Genomic DNA, 22,859 nt, shown 5'->3' on the forward strand with positions numbered 1-22,859 from the left:
CAGAATGTAAGCCTTTCGAAGAGATTTTACTAAAATACTCCAGAACAATAGCAGAGCGTCCAACAAATAAAAAATTAAACTAGTCTTATAATGCCGAAAACTTATTCGTTGGGGACAGTGTCAGTCTAAGGTTTCTAACCGAAACAAACTGTCTTTCGCCCACAATCGAATCTGCTTAAGTAACAAACCGGTAAACCTACGCGGCTTTCAGCAAGAACTTGGCAAGAATTGATTTTTCAGTGTTTAGTTTATATAATGTAGACATACATGCGGTTTTTTATTGAGTGTAACGTGATTTTTTGTGTGTTTGCAGTACATGGAAAGGATTCGATCGCAAATTATATGTTTGCTACAAGGAAAGAAATATAATGCAACTACACAACCGGTAAGAACCAACTTACATAACGTGAATACCTTTTTTACATAAATGTGAATGATTAGACCAAATATGTATAGCCTGTACACTTGTATGGCTGGTCTAAGCTTACAAACCTTACTTTTAATGTGAAAACTTTTTGAATTTTATTTTGATTTTACCGACATCTTATAATTACTCGTGTATCCAAATGTTCTTCCAAATGTTTATATCGCATCTGTTGAATCCGTTTACTTTAATATTATTTAGTGCCAACTTTCTACAAAACAATCCGGCAAATAAAAGCGGAAACACTCTAGGTTCAGATTTCCAGAAAGTATTATCTGTCTTTATTATCATTACCTTGTGACGTTTGTACATATCAAAACTCGCATAAGCAAGTTGAATTATCATCACACGGAAATTACAAGAACTATGTGAGAATGATTGTGTAATACCAAAGCGATACTAAATAGAAAATGATAAAATACTTGCTATTCAAATATTACAAAAAAGAAAAGCTGATAAACACTATTATTTAAATATATAGCTTTTATGAAAGATCTGTAAATCTGTTCCTAGATGGCTTGACAAATACTTCGCCATTAGGACACCGCATTTGTGCATTGCCATGCGTAATTCTGTAAAGGATAGAACACAACATACATTTTCAAACATAAAGTGTAACAAAACTTGCTATATTTATCCTGTTCATGTGGAACTAGCCCCGCGCCGAAATTACATATTACTAAGGTTATCCTAATCGAGCAGTGTTTCGAAAGTGATGAAGACGTAGTGGCAAAAAAATAGGAGCAGAATGTAACGGAAAATTCATGACAGGCCTTAAACTTAGCGCCGCCCTTAGACTTTATCAACCTCGTCCAAAAGCGCATTTTTGATTATCTTTCTGTTTTTGAGGTTGTCAACAAAGAAATTTAATGCGAATATATTATGTTACTGATTGTTCATGAAGACATCAGCTACAAATCGTATGTCACAAATCTTTCAAGAGTAAAGCAGCAAGGTGTTTTCGGATTTTCTATAGTGAGAAAATTTTGGTCATCGATGCGAAGATTAACCGCACAAACTATTGCTGGTTTGCTCACGATTCGGAAGACGCGCCTGTAATGTAAAATAGAAACAATTTTCCGGCCGGAGTGTGGTGTTCAGTCAAAGGTACATCATATCAGCATACATTATTCAGGAAGAACAGTTTCTTACTCTAAAAGATTTGCATATTTTATAAATACTGATGTCTAAGGGAAAGCTATACATTTCTTGGTGGTGGTTCAAGATGGTGAACCGATCTGTACTAACCAGTCACTGCAGGACTGGCAGTTTGAGAATATGATAATAATGAGCACATGTCGTGCCGTAGGGTCCAGATTAAAGTCCATTAAATTACTATTTATAGGGCATTAAAAAAGGAATAAAAAAAGAAATAATACAGCCCTCGAATTGAGGTTGTAGTTAAAGTAAACAGGCGTTTTATTGCATAAAGATGACCGGCATGATGTATATTCGTATGTGAAAAGAAACATATATAAATTTTATATGAAGGCGTTGTCTGGCCATGTACATACATAATGAGGTGGAGCACTGAAATTCGAGCAAACTTTGGTGGGCTGTTCGTTGTAGCGGGCATGCGTTCGTTCGTTCGTTAATTTTGATACCAGAAAAGAGGAAAAGCAAAACGGCAAATTCACGACGAAAACAGTGTATCATTTTTCGAAATTTGAGTTCGAAGTAATCAATTTAATCACTCAATGTCCCTCCGCAGGACAGACCTCCACCAAAATTATAATTTTCTTTTTATGCCCCAAATTAACAATTGGCGTTATTGCCATTGTTAATGCAGCTTCTAAGAAATAGAAAATATCTAGGAGCAAAATTGGAAGGTCCTCAATAAGGTTCAGGTTTAAATGGTGCAAAAGCCTAGTAAAAATTTTAAAAAGACTTGGTTGTTTAGTACAAAAATTAGCGGCCGTTTTAAAGTGAAAAATATTAAGTGGGTTGTTTAACTTTGTCTTTAACAAATCGTCTTTTGAGAATGGCGCGCTTCCTTTGTATTTACTTTTTCCTTTATTGACCATTTCGAGCTTTTGCATTTTTAAGACTTTTTATCTGTTTTCAGCCAAACTTTAATTCCATGGGAATTTTTGGTACATAGCCTATTTGCGCTACACTTTACGAAGCTTACACTTACCATCTTTTTATGTGCAGTTACCACTAAGTCATTCACATATTAAAGAAGAAATGAAAAGTTCTTAGTGAGTGGTTTAAGTTCTTAATTGAATATGTAACCTTACTTACGGTAAACTTACCGAACTTGAATGAACATGATCGTCAAAAATGACAATTTTTGAATGACAATGAGAGTGAAAAATGACAAAAAAAAAAAAATCGATGGGACATATGTTTTTGTGAAGTAGTATCAGAAACAACTGATAAAGAAAGTTCGGATTTAGATGTCATATATTGAAACTGCTGCAAAAGTATGTATTGCTATCATACATTTACTCTCGGTTTCGGCGGGCTATGATTACATATTCCTTAGACGGCCAGTTAATCGCAAATCGTTAATGCTCAAACTTTAAGCCAAACGCGATCGGTAAAATTTAGCATTAATGAGTGAAATCAAGGCGCATACAAAGTATTTTTATAAGAAGGGGTCTAAAAGTTGTCCTATTAGACAGAAGTCTTCATGAAAAAAAATCGCCGTCACATCTGTTCAGTTGTGTGAATATTCGGTGATTAATTGGAACTTGTTTTTAGTATTTGCCCAGTGCCTGGCTATAGTTATCTCGAAATGTATTCACTGTAGAAGCCCTATGCGCACATTCAATAGTGTGAACGTCTACGTGTTTGAGCTGTACGACATGACTGTTCTATTTGTTATTTCTTTCTTAATTTAAGTTATATGGTTGTACTACTGGACGTCCCAACAAGAGTAAACGATTTGAATTTGAAGTTATTTCTATTGAATTGCTTTTAGATTGTAGATTGTTCGCCATTATTGGAAATCAATTCTTCGACACAACAATGCATTATTGTGATCAAAGATTATTTTCAAAATGTTTTACTGCGCCGATTTGTAAACTGTATGAAATTTTCGATAATAAAAAGTGTTTTAAGTGAATCAGTTTCGAAGAGAATAATCGAAATATTTAATAGAGACTGTGTCGATGGTTGATGTCAAACCATTAACACGTGTTCAGGTAATTCAGAAGAAAACACTAGGTTGTAATTTGACAACATATACTTGGTATAGTGTTCAAAGGTGCAACATGCGAAATTTAGCTGACTTAGTAGCCGAAGCCTACGAATCACGCATAACGCACAAAGAAAGTTCATCTATTGGGCAGTTGAACAACAAAATGGTTTTTCAACAACGTTGTATTCGACGACAAAGCTCATTTTCATATTGATGGCTTCGTAAACAGTCAAGAGCATTGCAATTTGTATAGCGAGAGCTTAGTTATGCTTTATGAAAAGAAAATACATCCTAAATTATTTAGTGTAAATTTTGGGCTGAGGACATATTAATTAGTCATACATAAAAGCTATATATAACACTTCATTAAAGACGTTGCCAAATATATACAAACAGTTACTAATGCGCGGCAAGACGACCTAGTTTTTTGTTTGTAAAATGCATCGCATGAATCTCAAAACCAAATGATCTTAACGATACGGTTCCCACTGCCATACGTCGCGTGAAACAACAGTAGTGTTGCACGGGACCTTTCCTAGTCATGCAATCATCTGCTTAGGCGAGGCTATAAAATTCAGTCACAATAACGGCAAACCATGTTTAAAAACACGCATAATATGAAAAACACAAATTTGGCATACATTGTTTCATCATAGTTGTTAGCATTAGAAGTAGAACGTTAAAAACATTGACCTATAATGAAGATTGCAGAATAAATACATTTCGAAATAACTGTCAATTGCTGGCCAGTGCAGCCAAAGAAACCCGAATTACTTAAAAAAAAAACTGAAGGTTGTTCTTTTATTAGAATTAAATCTTGCGATTAGGATAGATTTCAGACGCCGAAAGGGGTTCATGCCGAGAAAGCACGAAAACCTAGCAGACTCTGTATATTCGTTAAGGCAAGCTTGCCGAAATTACGTTCCCGCTTTTTTAAATCTCACCATTTTCGAAATAAATGGAAAAACTGACTAAGTATGCATTTTATATGTATAAGATAGTAACACGAGATCTTAGAAAAAGACACTAATATAAAATAAAAATGATGGATTGAAATCGCACTTTGTATTTCTGAATTATTGGGTCACTGAGAAAATAAGAAATATAGGAGGCCGCTTTCGAGACCACCGTCAATACTGGTAGCGGTGTCAAGTTCTGCTTGACAGGATCACCAGCGCTGAACCAAGGAGTCGAAAAGGGATTCGGCCATAAAACTTATGCTGTCAGAAAGAGGCTTGACCGACGAGGAAGACCGGACAAGCCACGTACGAAAAACAAGCGGCCATATACTATACGAAAGCGCCAGGTCCGGAAATGCAAGACCTTTAGAACCCTTGGGGACTATGGTCACGATGTCTATCGATTAGGCTAAATAGCCAGCACGAAGGCGTTACTATAAGATCGCAAAACTATTGGCCATTTCGAAGAGCGTAGCCGCACGAAGGACATGCGGATGCTGCACGGACGCAGCACGGCAACCAATGCTATTAATCTCTAGTTATCGCGAAGCGCAATTCATGGCTAATGTTCACTATTTTTAGCACCTACAATAAGGTTACCATGTAAACTAGCTTAACAAAAGAGTGTTGCCCAGATGCCGGAAAAATACTATATATATGTATATATATATATATATAAAGAAGGTGTAGTATAAGGGTTTAAGATCGTATCTTATGTTTTCGCGCCTTTCCAGTTAAAGCAATGGTTTTTCCATAATCGCGATTTGCAAGTTATGTTAAGTAATCTTGTTATACATTTATTAAGCCCGTTGAGTCTCAAATTAATAGACGGGTGCAGGAAGATTTGGCGCGTATTTCTGCGTTTGGCTATGAAATAGTGTCTCGATGCCTCATAGTTGCATTGTAAAAACACATGACACCTATCACTTTTCAAAACAGTTACTTTCGGAACGACCCTGCATATAGTGCGCATATCGTTTACCTATCATTTTTTTAATTGATATCAGTTTTATAAATAATTTTGCTTTTCATGTACCACGTCGACCGTTTTCTGGACCGTTGTCCTGTTCAGCGTTTGCCCGTCCTGGACAAAATTTTGTCTTCGACCGTGTCTTCATCTCTGAGTCTATCACAGTCGTGCTGCGATTTGTTGGAAACGCTTGTTAACGAGGGTTTCGTGGAAAGCAAATACGCCAGCCAGCAGCTTCATGCTGTTATTGCATGTTCTTTGTAAGTTTTGAGTAAAATTGGAGACCTATAATCGTTTCAGCTATGCAATGTTAAGGTAGTTTGGGTTACAAATATGAAAATTGTTTGTTTACATGGTACAATTAGAAGGATAAATTGCAATCGGTTTTAACTGGTGGTGATTTTACAGCCGATTACCTCAGCCCATGTGCCGAGATATATTGTGTAAGAAAAACTTTGTTGTTTTAAATTTTATCTATGAAGCATTATTTGTAAGTGTTGAGAAAGAAGTTAGACCTCAAGCATCTACAGTAGAATCTTGGTTATCCGTTTTTATTGGGTTTATTCAATTTCTATTTGTAGTTGCAAAGTGAACCGAAAATCGGCACAACTTTTTCTTACCCTTGAGGTAACGACCACCCAACTGCCGATGAAACACATTACATATTTAGCCTCTAGCACGTAACGAAAGCACAAAGCGAAAGCATCTTACGTAAGGATGTAGCCACAAATTAAAAACGGTTTACCTGCTTTACCAGGAACGGAAACTTAGAACAATCAAAATGGCTTAATAGATATTTTCTGTCTTACGTTTAGTGTTGCGTGCACGTTTTATACCGAGTGAAAAAAAACCTAGGCGACCTACAACGGATGGTATAACTATATGATTACGTTTGTTGACAAAAATCTATGTCATATACCGATCGTGGTCTTTTACGCATGACCAGAACTGCGAATTTTCTTCTACAGCAAGGCCTAAGAAAAGCCCAAAGTTCAAGTAACGTCTTTTACCGCAGGAAGATTATGGTATGAACCTGGTAGGATTGAAATGTCATAATCTCTTGCTGGCTCTTCCCGTGTGACAAACGATTGGAGTAAGATAGGCGTTGACTGTCACAGTATTTTTAAATTTAAATAAGTATCACAGTATTCCAAAATGCAACGTTTTTTGTTCTATTTTAGTAAGTACTTCAAATAATTTTCCTACTAAAGCTTTCGTAAATTGTTAGGCAAAAACGCTATAGGAATTGGGCATGCCAAAAGAATAATTTGGAGTAAGCGGGCATTGAGTTTTCCTTCAAAAACTCTGACATAAAGAGCAAGTAGTGGATTTTGCGCGTTGTCCCAATGAAAAAACCAAAAATAAGCCTTAAATACTTCTGGGCTTTTCTGACAGCCAGAGTACGCGATATCTTCGAAACGTACATCAGTAATATTAGGATCGTGTGATATAAATTCATGGTAAATGATTACTTAGCGGTTAAGCGACTGTCAAAAGCGTCTAGATTTTGGCTATGCGCTACTTCATTTTTTTATTATTAGGGCTCTGTTTTAAAGCACTACTGTAAAGATTAAGCCGTAGTAAATCTAAAATCCATAACTTGTTACAATTCTTTAAGGCATTGTCGGGTACTTTCCGACAAGGTGCGAAAACGTATTTCGCTTAAATTGTAAGAATTTGCTCGAAATAGCTGGCGCTTTCGTCCAAACCATCAGAAGAAAACAAATTAAAGGCCCCTAGTTCTCCATTTGTCATAGCTCTGTTCGTCATTTTGACCAGCTAAAAAAATATATATATTAAATATATATAAATACTATTATACATATAGCATAATACTGTATATTGAGGACATGGGCCTTGTTTCCTGAAGTGATTGGGTTGTCAACGATGACAAATGAATTGCGAAGGAAGAACCGATACGGTAACTAAATTTTATTTAATGTCTTAACGATTGAGAACGGTATCCGCCACCTGTTGACGCGCGCCCCGTTAAATATACGAATATCTTTCAAGCCGGATGAAATTGCCTCAACTAAACAGGATTGGCTTAGATAATATACGTCTCCTATGTCTTGAGAATAATAGTTCCCCCCACTGCTTATTAAAGCAATATGGTATTGCAAAGGTCCGGCTTTGACGAAGGACAAATACCGCAATACATTTCGTCAAACTAACTCTTGCCTTATTATATTGATTAGTACAGGCATCATTAGGTCGCCAACTGTGCAATAGTGTGCTCGTTTTGACCAAGATGATTATATCCTTCGCAACTTCGACCAGCCCTTTGATATAAGCGATGCGCCTTTGTGTAACACCTTTTGTTCCAGCCTATTATTTATCCAAGTCGAAAATATGTTACGCTAAAACTAAAGAGTTCGCACTTGAGTCAGCGTTCCAAAGATTTTTCCTCAGAAAAGAGTCTCCACTAATAAAATAACGTACCAGAGGTTTTCTAATTGCACACCTTGGTTTTCGATAATAGGGAAACATTTTATCCAAAGCAATTTGATGACCCGAAATTTGCAGTAAGGAAACCTGATATTCAAATTTATGAACGCTTGTCAATTTTCTTGGTTGAAAGCTAGACGGAACTGAAGCTACTTAACTTGTCTACTAAGAATCGGTAGTGATTATAAAAGTTCCTTATAGGGGTCTTTTGCTTGTGATTTCCCTGGTATTCTAAAAGCTGCTAGACATTTTTTTCATGCAATATTGTTCTGGAAGCAGTTCATTCTGTCATTCTTCCCTGCAGTGTCAGAGTCATTGCTTTTTTTAAGTTTAGCTATATTTGAGGTTTGCGATCCCGTTATAGGCGTTATTTATTTCTTGCTTGGGGTATATTTCCGTGCGATTTTCTTAATTTTAGGCTTAGCATGCAGGGACACTCGACAGTTGGCACATGTAAAGATGCTGTGACGCCTTTATAGAAGTCCCGAACGCGAAGCAACTGAAAAAATTCAGAGTTGTTTGAGTCATAAAATGGCATTTTCAACTCGGTACCTGCTTACTCATCCGCAAGATAAACAAAATATGTAACAAACAAGTGACGATTTCTTGGAGACGAATCTTTAATGACAGGTTTCTCATTAAGCACTCCTACCGTCAAAAAATGGTCAAGATCGTTAAAGCCGTTTTCGAGTTTTCTCAGACAACTGTACATGTATGTGTGCAAAAAAAAAAAAAAAGTTGATTTTCACTGTGACATACCAGTGAGTGTGACATACCAACGACGTTCATTCAACCAATGCATGCTCTTATTGTGATGAACGTTAGCCTGACTAAAGCCTTAAACTTCTTTCTAATTGCAACCTCCTTTTAAAGGGTTAATGTATGAATATCATTTATGGGTATCAGGTGTTACAGCAGGCATTTGCCTTGATAGTCTGAGTCTTTACTCAACTTTTCTAGCTGCACCAGTACGCACTAAGTACATACGTTTCTTTGTCTCTAATCCTACCTCGAGACTCGTTTTTAATACTGCTTCGACTCCACGAAGAACCTTTTTTATTCAACTCACGAACTTTCATTTGGTTCTTTTTGTGGTTCTTTTAGTCCTAAGTTCAGTTCACCATGACATCAGCCCTGGATGGGTGCCTTGCTTTTCATTCAGCTTCTGCTGTTTTCTCCTCGAATAGTATGTAGTTCTTTAATGTATAAGACACATTAACGTAAACGCTTACGCTGCAGATTGTCACTTGGCGTTTTCTCTGTTCTAAGAACACATGTATGACATCTTCCGTAACTGATAAGGTGATTAGTTGCTTCTTTAAAGCTCTTCCCAGTTCTGTATTTTTATTTGTAGGATCAATGTCCTAATCCAGGTAGAGACTTTTATTATTGTGCTTTCCCACCTGTAATTTTTCGAAAGTGTTTTCAATAGCCTTATTTCGGCTAAACGTCTGCTTTTTATCTACTTTTCCTTCGTCCTTTCTGATCTCGTAATACCGCTGTTCTGACGATCATATCGAAAAGTTTAAGGTGGTTCAAACTGCTCTATTTATACGGAAAGCGAATACATGCTCTATTTTCCTTGAATGGAATTCATTTCTCTTCAATTTCATAATTTTTGTCTAGGGCTATCAAGTAGCTTCCTCCTTCTCTAACCATGTCCCCTAATTTTCCGCATCAGCTTACTGGAACTTTGTGCGGCCAAGGCACGCCTTTTGCTTCCCGTATACGCACCAGTTAGACCTTGATCGAACTTCATTCCCAGGCACCCGAACGACCTTTCCTGTGTATTATATGCCCCTTCATGTTAAGGTTTTCGCACCTCTTTTTGCCATTAAGATGAACTAAACTTCTATTTTCTCAAATGCTTGTTTAAGCTTTGCTCTTGTAACCGACCCCGCAACCCAGAGCTCTGTTTACTCTGTTCTTTAGTTTCGTCTCAGTCAGTAGAAACAATCAATAACTATTTGACCCTATAGGTCATTGTGTTTATTGCTTCCGGCATAAGGAGACTGAGCACTACCGCGTAAGCGAAGGTTCATGCTACGCGCTTCTAGATTGAGGCCTATAGCACTGCCGCCTTTATTTCGTACTCAGTGCTACTTTCCGCTTGTATATTTCGATCACTTTGGTAGTCAGTAATTATACGTTAAATATATAGGGCTATCCCCTTTGCTTCCAATGTATCCGACATCACGTATAAATTCATTGAGTTGAAAACATGTCTTCCTTTCGAAAGGATAGGCAAAGACTCTTAGTCTTCATCATTTTTACTATTCCCTCTAGGTGTACTTCAGGACCAATTCTATGTGTGATAAAGTCAGTTAACCCTTTTTAAAGCTAAACTACTTCCTCGAAAACGCTTCTTTTTCTCAATTTCTCTGGTCAGTTATTGTACGATAAAAACTAAGCATAATGAATAAGATATCTCATCTTATTAATTATGCTTAGGAGGTAACATGTCCTATGTGAATTCGGTAGTCTAACAGGATGTCAAGCTTTGCTATAAATACCAGCTACCTTGTGTGTACTTGTTTAGTACGCGACCTTCTCGCAGAAACTGAGTGGCCACTGCTCAAGGTTTTCAGTTAACTGTATGGCAAATGCTTCATAGCGTATTTCGTTTTACTGTTTTTTCATTGCTATTCTCTTACGCACCTCCACGACATTTTGGGTCAACTCACTATTTTCCTAGATTTCAACCGGTTTTCATGCGCTTCCTCCTGGATGTGTCGGAAACACTATAACAAACCTACCACCAACTGGTTTTCCATTGTGCTATCTAATAGATGATAACACTCTTTTTTATACTTCTGCATCGAGCACCCATGGCAGTCCCTGTGAGGATAATAGCTCTTTGTGTATCATGCTCACCTTTTTTTAGACACAAAGAGGCGTTATGGTGCCCGTTTCCGTCACCCTGTTAGCAATAATATATAGATAACAAGCATTAACTCTTCCCTTAAATCGAGTAAGTGTTATAATATACTTATTAGTATTATAACCATCGCGCGCGTAGTTCAAAAGCGTCTAGCGAGTCCTCGGCGACAAACCATGTTAAACGGTTTCGACTATTTACCTTATAAGGGCTTTGGGAATCTGGGTCGCACCATACCTCGTTAATTCAGACTATCTTGTAGCGTAGACTGCCTTTGAATTTCTTGATAAGCTCTTGTCCTCTTTCCTCTTCGCTCTATTTGAATTCCCTGCGCAGGCGAGCTGTGATTTTACTTTATAAAGTTTACTGAATTTCTCCGTTAAAGCCCTTTTTCTAGCCCTAGTATAGATTCTACTATAAGATGTTTCCTGGTTATTACGAGTCTTCTTATTCAACAGTATTTAAGCTTTCGTCTATTGATCATTGTGTGTGCTAAAGTCTTCGTGTTCTTGCAACCTTTCGGGCTCACTAGCTGTCCCACCTCAACCCCATACATTAGGTTCCTGTGATGGCTCTCCAGTGCATTTACGATCTCTAATTTTTTTTCACTAATTAGGCTGAACAAATTGTTACATCTATAATAACCTGCTGTCTCCTTCGGAGAAGGTGAGCTTATCTCCACAATTAGTTAATTGAAAATTCCTATCACTCAGAACGCTTCCCTAAGCCAACTTCATCCCTTCCTCTAATCAATGGTAGCTGCGCTGAAACCCCCCACCGAACACTACCTTGTCGTTGTCTTCTATGTCATCAATAATATTTTTTCCTAAAGTTAAAATCTAAAAGACCATTTACTTTATACTAAAGGTTTTATACAAGAACTTTATACTAAAGGTTTTGGTTGTAAAGGCTTTCGGTATTAAGGCCAGCACAATCCAGTTTGTCATTTTTCCAAGTATAGACGTCCCTACATCAACTTTTAACTTTGTATTTTCTGGTCTATCGAATTTCGTCCGTAATGCTAGTGCTGCTTAGGTTTTGATTCTTATAGAAATCAATGGCCTCGTTTCGGCTTAAAAAAAATTAATCTCTTTCTGCCTATTATCGTACTTGTTGCTTTCTTAAAAATATCATCAGTGTTGTCGTCGGTACTTGACACTTCAACGTATAGATCAGCTGTGCTGAGCAATGTCTGACAGAACAATCCTATGATTAGAATCATAGGATTGTTTTTAATCATAGAACTAGATTTGATATACTATGCAAGTGTCATCGCATTGTTTTGTGACCAATCGCCTCTATTAAATGTAGGTTCGCACTTTGCAATGGGAGACGCCTCGTTTAGCTTCACGTTTTTCCGTCTCGTGCCCATTAGCGCCTTGCAGGAAGAAGCCAGAGCGAGCAGCAGAATAAGTTTGTTAAATGTATTAGATTCAAAACACATTTTTAACATTTAATTAAATTCGATACGATACATAATATGGCAAGCTAAGGATCGTTTGAGAAATAAATAAATGGGTGTTCTTACTATATCTATGAATTCCATTTATTCTGTAAGCCTTTCTTAAATCTCATATGATCTTTACCTTGCTTCAGAGACTCGACGGACTCCTCAACAGTTGCTCACATCTCGCCAGCGTTTTCGTTACTGCCTCGAGTGCATCCAGTCACATCCTTCACTCACCCACTCATCTTTCTTTTAAATGAATACCCTATGGTGTGGCCCTATGTTTCCTGCATTTTAGAAGCTTGGTTGAAGGAAAGAAATGATTTGCAGCGTTTTGAAAGATCAGTTAGTCGCATGGCAGCTGAAGAAGTGACACTACAAACTAGAAATTCACTGCGATTCGAAGAGATCCAGTTTATTGTCTTGGACATCATGTTGCGAGCTGAGTGGCCTATAGAACATGCACTATTAAGAATGAGGTAAGACCTATGAATGTTTTATTATAGATCTTACAGATTATTTAATGAGCATAATGAGGGATTTCTACATGGTAAAAGTTATGGATCGACCAGTTCCTTCGACTAACTGGATACATTGTACACAATATCGTACATTTTACTCAACACTTTTGTATTAAATACATGTTATCTCTATGAACTCAACGTAAGCATGCTGCCTCTAAAGGTGTGTGAAAGGACATGATACATTCATTTTATACCAATCAAGATTTGTATCTCTAAGAATAGCCAGTACCTGCAAGCTGCGATTAATTCACTAGCTACACAGTGTCGACAATATCATATTATTCTGTACTCCAAAGTGTATTGTCTTGTTATCTAACGAATAAAGCAATAACCAATTAAACTGTCTGGCTCAAACGCGCGCACCTTTAAACTGTTATGAAACAAGTATGAGAAACAAAGACGCAAACATGATGTGCTATTTTCGCTAGTACGCGAGATTTCCGATTTGCGCCCCGGCTGGCAAATATGTTACTGTGTTGGCTTTACATGCATCTAAGCAATCAAATTTGAGTACGAAAACTACTCTGGCCCTCATATATATATACGGTCAACCAACCTGCAATGATAATTTTTGACTGCTGGCGATGAGCAACTAGGCGACTGGCTGGAGAATATTGTATATCCATCGCCGCTCGGAACCAGCTTGAAAAGTTTCCAGCTTAAGACAGAAGCAAATAATTTTTCTGAATTCTACTTTTTTTTCTTAATCTCTATACTTTTCCCAATGATAATCTCATTGATTAAGCATGTCCTAATAGTTGTTGGCATCTTCAAATAATACGCGTCTACGAATGCAATTGCGTCCTCATTCGATTAAAATCCGTGCTCTTTAAGCGGATATTTAAAGCCAAGAAACAGAAAAAAAATAGCTCAGATTAATCAACTCGAATCCCAAATGGCGCGGAAATCACTGAAAGGTGCATCACCTTGGTGCATCACCAAGGTGCACATGAAAGTGGTGCATCACCTTGGTGGAATAAACGCAGCTTTTTTTTACAATCACTGTTTTCAGCTTGCCAAAAAATTATGTACCCGTTACTGTATTTTAAGATAGTCGATTTACACAATCCTATAATTTTCCTGGCCGATGGAACAGTTCCGTTTTTTGAAGTTAACTTACCCTTTTGCAGTTTGCCGTTTGAACTGTACCATGGTTTCGTGAATATAGTGATGTATATCCGTTTTATCTACAGGTACTAATTAATCGACGCCTTAACTACTTCAAGTGCTCCAACGCGGTTTTCGAAACACTAATTCAAATGCGTTTTTGATCATCAGTGAGGAAACGTATCACGCAATGCACAGTTAGCTCTTTATACTCAGATTCTTAGTATAGGACAAAAGCATCCATTGGATATGCCTACGGCCCGTGCGTATGGCCTTAGCCTTAATCTGATGGTTGTCTGACATAATTCGGTCAAACATTCTTGGTGTTATTGGTATCGGTTGCAGATTTTGGTCAACTAGGCTGGCACAAATTCCGGAACCAAAGTTTCGCTTAGAGTTTTGCCCACCGTAGTATTTAACGTAAAATGTCGCTGGAAGCATCCAATAAACATGCGGGCAACTGCTCTGTAACTATGCGGATAGTCTGCTGTACCGGCCCATTCGGTGAATGAGAAGACTTGAACAGTTTTCACACGGTTGCAAACACTGCAGCATACAAAGTAATGTTTATAGTACCTACCCTGAACATAACTAGCGTTGTCAGTGACGCCGGCTTCTATAGCTTCCCAACAGTTCTGAAGGGTGTATATAAGATCTCGTGCAGTCCATGAGCCGACCTCTGAAAAGATGAACGAGATGATGCGCAGCGATCCGATAAAATCGAAACCCACCTTGAAGAACAACCGTGTTGGCGGATTTACGGGCACCTATGGCAGGCGACCTCGTTGTTTGAGAGGCTCAGCAATTGCAAACACATTCCCGGACAGACACCCACACACCCGCTTCGGAGAATTACATGACGCTAACTAATAAACGGTCTTAATTAGGCCCGGACGATTTTGATGGTAAGGAATGGACACCGCTGACTCGGCCGATAGCCAGTCAGGGACATTAAGGCCCGAAATTGTAGTGCGTCTACGGCTCTAGAATGTCCCAATGAGTAGGCGCGATAGGGCATTGACAAGAGAGAAGTTTCCCTTTTTTGCAGGTATTTCAGTAGGCTACTATCGGGGGTGACCATAAAACATTGCCCAAGCATGTACAAATAGAACTTTTTACAGTTTGAAGGACACCCAAACATTTCGTCATTGACAAACTTCCCTCTCCTGGGCTGAAAATTTATTACATAACCACGACTTTTCCGTCTCTTGTACTGCCCGTACCCAACGCAACGCCCAACCCACACAAACCGATAGTAGTATGACGTTAGATCCAGGTATCTTCGCTGCTAGCGCACTATCGATATATGGCTATAAGGTTACCTTTTGTGAGTCAGGGAAAGCGTCCTATGCGGAAAACCCATAACCTAAGTACTTAACTATAACTTTCTATATAGTGAACGAGCATTTTGAGGCCTAATGCGCAAATAGCAGCGTTGAGAACAGAAGCAGTTGCTGAAAAAAAATACAAATGTTCCTCTAATTTTCTGAAAAAACTGTGATCTAGATAAACCAAAGCCATCTACTATCGCAGCTTACCTAAGGCTTGATTAGTCACTGGAAAGTTAGCCGGCTCGAATGGCATCCGGTTAAATTGATACAAGCTGTTCGGGTATTTGCTTTATCTCTGGGTGCTATGAGAATGAGCTAATAACCATTCATCAACTATTATGTAGAAAATATTGTTGTCCTTCCAACACGTCCAGGGCATCGTTCATTCGCAGCTCGATAAATACGTCCCTTTTTACTATGGTGTTCGATCCCTGATAGTCTACACAAAATAGAATCAAACCGTCTTTCTTCTTTACTAAGACAACAGGTAAAGTCCAATGACCAAAAGAAAATTCTATCACATTCCACACTGTTTGTATTGCTTTTGCGATGCGGGTACGGATACGACATGGGCTGGTTGCTCGTTGGGACCGCATGGGGGTGACAAAACCTGGGATATACGGCTTCTCGATCCAGCAAACGTCCTAAACTTGATTCTGCCTAATAGCGGCTTTCACGCACAATTGGCTGCAAAAATCCTACCGTTACTCTTAGGACTTGTAGTAACCATTTTATCTGTTGTGACGAACTTAGCCATGGAAAATAAACGGATAACCCCGTTCCAGTGGATTGTCAACCGAGGTAAGCTGACTGCCCATTGACGACAGTAGCCATTGACAATTTAAAGCGCACCAACAAAGTCCGCAACGGGGTCTACGGTCCGAACTGACGTTAATTGATCTAAATATCTAACTATTTAAGTGGTCATTTAATCGTTCGAATCGAAGATGGTTTTATCATCATCCTTTGAGAAATATGTAAGAATTTTTCTTCCGCAATACTTATCGCCATCGTAAACAGAGAATACGTAGTACAGTATTTGAACAGATAGTCATGCGTTATAAGTAGCGGAGTGCGTCTTTCAGCGTTTAGAACCAGCACCGTATAGTTAAAAAGATAATCGCGTCGATCGAAATTTTCTACACAACTAGAAAATAGGCATCTGGCAGTTGGTATGGTCCACATCCCATACATCCTAATCCGACTGCAAAATTATAATGTCATCGATCACTGATTAGGGTCAGGGGTAATTTTAGTAAGTTGATCACATGACTGCACACTTCAGTACCATCACTTTGCACGTAACCGGTAGTTTTTGCTGGTGATATACAGAACGGCGTAACTATTGCTTGAAGTAAATTTAGAGCGATACTTTGGTACATAATGCAAGATTAATAGTGTTCTAAGAACAAAAAGTAAGCTTTGTGTGCTCTTACTTTCAATATTACAGAATCAATCAATTGCTTCTAAGTGACTTTAGCCGTTGGCGATCGCTGATAAATCTCTACACACGTTGGCTGCCCGGTTCAGTACCATCAGTTCATCTACTCCAGGTAACTTTATTCATGTTATAATCATGCTTTTTTTTACGCTAGCTCTCTCTTGCTCAACTAGAAGACGGTGAGTATGTATGGTAAGCGAAGTGATGGTGCATCATAGCCTTACTTCTAGAAAAAATTATCTAGAGAAGGAAATGTCTGTGTATATATATAAGTGAAAGCATTTGTTTCGCGGACTCAATTTATTATGCAGTCCAGTAAATGTTAAGTTACGGTCAGAGTTCGCGGATTCGAAAATATTATGATAGATAGAAAGTGTTTAGTGCGTATATTCAAGTATTCTTTCTGACATTTCTACATTCTTAATTTTGTTCTTTTATCCAAAAGACTCAGGTTTTAAATGGCTTTGGAAAGCTGCAGTAGATCAAATTTTAGGTTTGGTAGCGTAAGGTGGTAGTAACAAGAAGGACGGTGCTATTTAAGCGAGTCCGTAGGCAAACCACAGCGTAGTAAGCAGCAGTGGCCGATTTGTGCTCTACAAATATAATCACCACTGCTGAAAAAAGTTGCGATCATGATCGGCCTGCTGTTCGCCAACGGAGTCTTGTCTTCTAATACAAAAACGTAGCGTGCCTGCTTCCCGGATCAAACTCGTACATTCATAATTCGTTGCTTGTTACGATGTGAACAACGTATCAACACGTGCCATCTATCACCATTCCTTGGCTCCTTAATAAACAAACGTAAAATTCATTTAGCACCGATCTTTGCCAGGTGCGAAAACCGGTAGTGCTTTTACTGATACCTAAATTTTAAGTTGGTTTTGAATTTAGTGCAAATACTTCCACATAACATTTTTTTAGTGTTAAAGGTTGCAGGTTTTTTAATGAGGTCACCTTTCCATGTCGAAATTCAAAAAACTAAAACTGCTTTGGTAATGGCCAACTGGTAGAAATGTTGTGTGATAAACAAGCATCTTCCTCATATAGTAGTTTGCAGAGGGAAAAGGAATTCTGAGCTTCATAACCGTACTCTAGGGATTAGGATTTCAAAATTCAAAGATGTCTAAGCTTGAAAATTACTGTAATTATTAACTGTTTCCAGTATTGTATAGTAGCTCAACCATACCCGTGCGCTCTGTTCTCCACGCATGTCAGAAACAAGATTTCATATTTGGCATTACTATTTATATAATAATAAAAGTAGTTTGACCTTATTTTCCTTGGGGCGCACATAAGCAGACTCTTCAACTTCTTAACGGCAATTGTATGTATATTATTAATCTTAAATGCGATATAGGAATATATAATAAGAAAAAACAAAGAACATTAGTGATGATTATACAGGTTTTAAATACCACCTTCAGTCAATTGATTTGTGAGAGCAACCGCTGCAAGAAAAGGTTATGGATGTGTTGCACGTTTTCTAGGCCTTTTACGCGAAGCTCACGATAGCTAGTTAACATCTATATTCAACTTATTCAGAAAGTAATGCCGCTACGCACATTTTTATATATTTAAATAGTAGATGCATTTCTGAGTTATAAACTAGGCACATTCAATGTCACAGCAAAACAGATAGTAATGTCAATCTTTATTTTCCAAAGAATTTGTGCCGAGGAAATTGTTTAACAAATCAGCTTGAGTCAGAAATATAAACATTTTTCACCGACACAAACATGATGTTTGTGTGAGGCATCAATATTCGCTTACCCTACACGATTTTTTTTTTCACTTTACAGCTGGGCCAACTGTTGTCCGATAATTTGGGTTCACTTGGAGGGCTCTCCTCGTTGGTAGCAGCTCTGGTTTTCCTACGAGATGCAGCGACGAAGAAAGATGCCGATTTCTCCTTTGTAATATTTACAGCGCTGCAAATTGCTAGCAACCTCAAGGTTAGTACGAATAGTACGAAAGCTGTTTTTTGCCATGACTGTTATTCTTACAAGTTTCTGTAGATTCACAGAAATCTATATTTTATTTGTCACTTATTAAATTTTCGAAGATTACTGCACTTTTTTCGATCATTATTTCTCTTGATAGTAGCGTGCATTTTATAACCTTGAACAGTGCAAAAGGAAGTTTTCTTATTTGCTCTTCGGCACCGCAAGACACGTCAGTATCTAAGTAAATAGTCAAATATCAATCTGAGTTGAAACTTGATTTATTTACAACGTTGGTACAACAAGTGTTTATGCGCCGTAGAGTTGAGACTGGAGGCGGTAGAGTTACAAGATCTAAATGGAAGCTCTGGAATACTAGATTTTTTTTTGAGAAAATTTGGGAGAGTGTTCCAGGTGACAGAAAGTTGGTAATTCAGGTCCTGATGGTAACAGAGATATGAGCTGAGAGGAGTGAGCGGTATATGGGGATTAATCGAGTAACCACCTCGTAAAAGGTGATGCAGTGAGGGATTCAAATGGACTTCTCGGTTAACAATCTAAGGCGTAGTTTATGTATGGGCCAAGTATGGAGTAAACAATAAAAAAAGATAGAAGAGGCACGAGGACTTACAAAAACGGCATGCAGGGCGTAATTTTGTATAACATAACGAAGACCTACCCCTCGATATAACCTCGCAAAAAATAAGAGCAAAAAACGAGGATTTGTAAACTAAGATCAGTATTTTCAGAGGCAGTCCAAAGAATTTTAGATGAAGACACGTTGTGACAAAGGCGATTATTATAGGGTTGCTAAAAAGGACATGTTCTGTAGTAGAAGACCGAGTAGAAGATTGGTATAATTAAACTGAAGTAGGCCGTCATCAATGGTGAGAGCAGCAGGCACAGGAAAAGCAGGAGAACGGGAGCACTTAGAAAGAGATGGTCCTGTTTTGGAGATGTAAGTTTTAGGGAGCGGTAGACATCAAGTGCGCTAGAAAGGCATGAGTCAGCCGGAGTTTGGTCATCGGCTATGGAGTGTTCGTTTATTTCAATCAATATTGTCATTAGCAATTGGGAGAATGCGAAGGTATTGATTTTTCATAAATAGGAGAGGGTTAACGTTGGTAAAACTACGGAACGGGATCTAGGACAGTAACCTAGCCAACGCGTTGTAGAAGCTACACTGGTATAGATAGAACTTCGATATGTTGACTTGGGTTGATCTGTATTTGGATAAAACGTTTCTCCGGCCACCTTTTAGTTCCCGGCCGCCTTTACAACTGCTATTATTTCTTTTATTTAAAAAAAATAGGTTTTATCCAAGCTTTTATCCACCCATAGCTGTTATCACTTTTTGCACAACCTTCGAGCGGCGCACATCGATTAAGCTTCAAGCACACACAAGTTTGGCTTTCGAAAAAGCTTATTTACCGAAACGGTCAATCGGACTGGTCTCCATAATACCAATATGCATTTCGTCGGTGGTAATGCAGTGGTCAACTATTATCCCCTCTAAAATACTTTGACGGCCATGTTGAAAAGTTTCAGAGGACCAATGTAGTTGTTCCTTTTGCTAGCTGTACAGCCACTGCGGATTTTCACAATTAGAGCTGCGTCTGTGGGCGAGGGTTTGGTGACGAAATACGAATGCACTGGGTAAAGACGAAAAGTAGCTTAATTCATGCTGAGCGGGCCAGAGGCGACTATCGAGCTATCTGTGAGAAAGAAAAGATGGGCAGGAACTTGACGATATCCTCGGGGCTCATAGTCGCCCTAGTGCCAGCTGAGAAACCACATCTCCAGCCTGGATTAGAGAAAATAAATCCTAGGTTTGTTCTACTAATACTGTAATCCTCAAAGGACTTCTGAAATAAAATTTTATAAATAAAATGTTTTCTAGCTCAGAGAATATAGCGTCGAAAGTCTTACAGCATATATACTTCGGTTTCATAGACATATTTTCCACGACTAGTGGTAAGAAGGCTGTGTAACTATTATTCGGAGAATGTCAGAGTCTAAGGCCATGAATAACTGCTGTCAAATTCGAATTGGTAGCGCCAAATATCCCGCCAACAGCCGAGTAGGATGTTGGAAACGTTATCTGAGAAAAATTAGTCGTGGAAACATGTGGCGTTGGGATAGTGATTAGATAAATTAGAGATGTTCGAAACACAAGATCGAGTAGCCGCTAGCGATTCAGGCCTGTAACCCAGCCATAGTGGAGACAAACGTTAGTGTCAGTTCTCGTGGGAATACTAATTAGCAAAAAAAAAAAACAGCTAGATTGGTAGATTGTATATTGGTAGTTATTTCACTATCTCCTCATTGAGTGCGACATAGATGCAAAGCGTTATAATTATTAATGGCAAAGTGTGATCAGTCAATCGCGTCTATGTTAAACAGCATACATCAAACTTCTCAAAGATTTATGACGATATCTGATTGTAAACATGAAACAAAGATATCCTGAAAAAAAAACCGGTCTTTTATAAATATGTGAACAGCTACATATTTGCGTGCCTGCAGCACTAAATCATCTAGCAGAGTTAACATAAAACTATGCTGTACCGGATAGCGTACTAGTTACCACTTTCATGTACGGTAAGTGCGTTGACTGAAACAATACTCAACTTTAGGGAGCTACTACAAGTGGAGGCTAATATTTGCAAATAAAACCAAATGCACAAGAAGAGTAGCCTACCCAAGGGCGAGCAAAAGAAACTTCGCTATGGCTGCACAGATGTGGAAATTTATTCATAAGGATTTGTTAGACTATACCCATTTGTCCACAGCGGGTTAGTTAGGAACTACATGAACTAACGTTATTTATTCCTGCATGTAGTAAGCGATTACCTTGCTGTCGTTTACATGTTGGTATGGGTTACTTATGGATGTGTTCGTTTCATGGCTCACACTTTAAATTCCCTTATTTTACTACTGAAACCGATCTAAAAAATATAGCACATAAGCTATGTGATATAAGCTCATCCGACATATTTTTATCCATAATACGTTACATATGTAACTAATGTTTTTTGTGTTATTTTAACAAACGCATCCCTGAATAATAATTTTTGTCAGTATAAGCACTGTTTACTTTGACAACTTTAGATCAAGCTGTTTAAAAGGTGTATTTTTTACGTTCTTTAACGAAGTGTCTTAGATCGTTGACTCTGCGCAGCCAAACGTCTCTACTTCGGCAGCAATGCGCCCGACTCGAAGATTCTAAATAATGGTAATTTTTCGGTCATATTGGAAGCTAAACGATGATGAATTGCTTTTTATTTTTGAGGGGAAAGGACTTACATTTTATCACTAATTAAAATCTCACAATTTGCGGCTGATAAAGCGTACTCTTCAAAATCGCTTCCACTTATTTACAAGTCGGTCATAGTTGCAGCCATAAACCGGACTTCACCTCGAGTAATATTATGGCCTGTCGTATGCCTGTAGCACGGTATCATAATAATAGTATTAGGGTGCTTCTACTACAATAACAAGCGCAGTTATGGTAGATACCCGCAAACTGTCGTAGGGCTTAAGGGACTTCAAATTTTTAAAACGTTTTTAACCCAGCCCGTGTAGAGTTTATTTATTAATGTAATTTTGCTTTAATTACGAATGTTTGATTTCATTATAAAGTACACATGTGGGATTATCATGTAAAAATAACACATATGGGGACAACGCGTCTGGACATCTGCATTCTTTTCATAGCATTTTCAAGTACGGTCCTCGATCATTATACCTGGATCTCAGTGATTTTATAGCAGTGTATAATTTCCTCTTTAAGGCCTTAGCGATAACGAGCAAGTTAAAATAAATTTTCGACTTCAAATATTTTTAAGGAAAAATGATCTAAGCGATAGCCAATTCTGCTCATTTAAAAGGGAAACGATGTGTCATTGGTTCATTAATGTATAGCGAGAGGAATAGTCCTTCTGATATTACGTATCTTTGAGATGTATAAAATTTATTCGGTGGATAAAAAATTGAATGATAATGTTTGCGTACCGTCCACCGTTGACTGCTTACGCACTTCAAATAGAAATGAGCCAGTGGTGTTTTCCAGTCTAGAATCATCACTAAGTGGTAAAACGTTTAGAACGCATTTTCGTTTTATCAAACGTATGTACGTCCCTCCAAATACAGGAGCTTTGCTTGCTTACAAGGCCATCGATACGAAAATCAGTCACGTCGCTCAATACAACTTTCTTCGAAAACAACTTTTTATTGTTTACTTTT

At 38.1% G+C, this 22,859-nt stretch overlaps 1 protein-coding gene and 1 long non-coding RNA gene across 7 annotated transcripts in view; one reads left to right on the plus strand and one right to left on the minus strand.

Moving 5' to 3' along the window:
• The window catches only part of LOC111269937 (uncharacterized), a 143,948-nt gene that overhangs the window by 1,944 nt on the left and 119,145 nt on the right, over nucleotides 1–22,859 (plus strand). For 5 of the 6 annotated variants that reach the window (XR_002686007.2, XR_002686006.2, XM_022849859.2 and 2 more), the window contains exons 2-6: nucleotides 314–385; nucleotides 5,601–5,758; nucleotides 12,421–12,750; nucleotides 16,684–16,786; nucleotides 18,474–18,626. Coding sequence is in view for 4 of the 6 variants with exons in the window: in XM_022849859.2 (XP_022705594.1) it covers nucleotides 314–385; nucleotides 5,601–5,758; nucleotides 12,421–12,750; nucleotides 16,684–16,786; nucleotides 18,474–18,626 (816 nt within the window). In the remaining 2 variants the exon portion in view is untranslated. The remainder of the gene's footprint in view (nucleotides 1–313; nucleotides 386–5,600; nucleotides 5,759–12,420; nucleotides 12,751–16,683; nucleotides 16,787–18,473; nucleotides 18,627–22,859) is intronic. The other variant, XM_022849860.2, reaches the window with a different exon arrangement.
• Nucleotides 7,430–14,833, minus strand: LOC147752189 (uncharacterized). The gene is made up of 3 exons (XR_015314734.1): nucleotides 14,483–14,833; nucleotides 12,411–12,572; nucleotides 7,430–8,445 (listed from the first exon to the last, which is right to left on the minus strand). It is a non-coding gene; the product is annotated as an uncharacterized LOC147752189 (long non-coding RNA).

The sequence above is a fragment of the Varroa jacobsoni genome, unplaced genomic scaffold, assembly GCF_002532875.2.
Source record: "Varroa jacobsoni isolate VJ856 unplaced genomic scaffold, vjacob_1.0 scaffold_1425, whole genome shotgun sequence".
In the NCBI taxonomy this organism is placed as follows: Eukaryota; Metazoa; Arthropoda; class Arachnida; order Mesostigmata; family Varroidae; genus Varroa; species Varroa jacobsoni.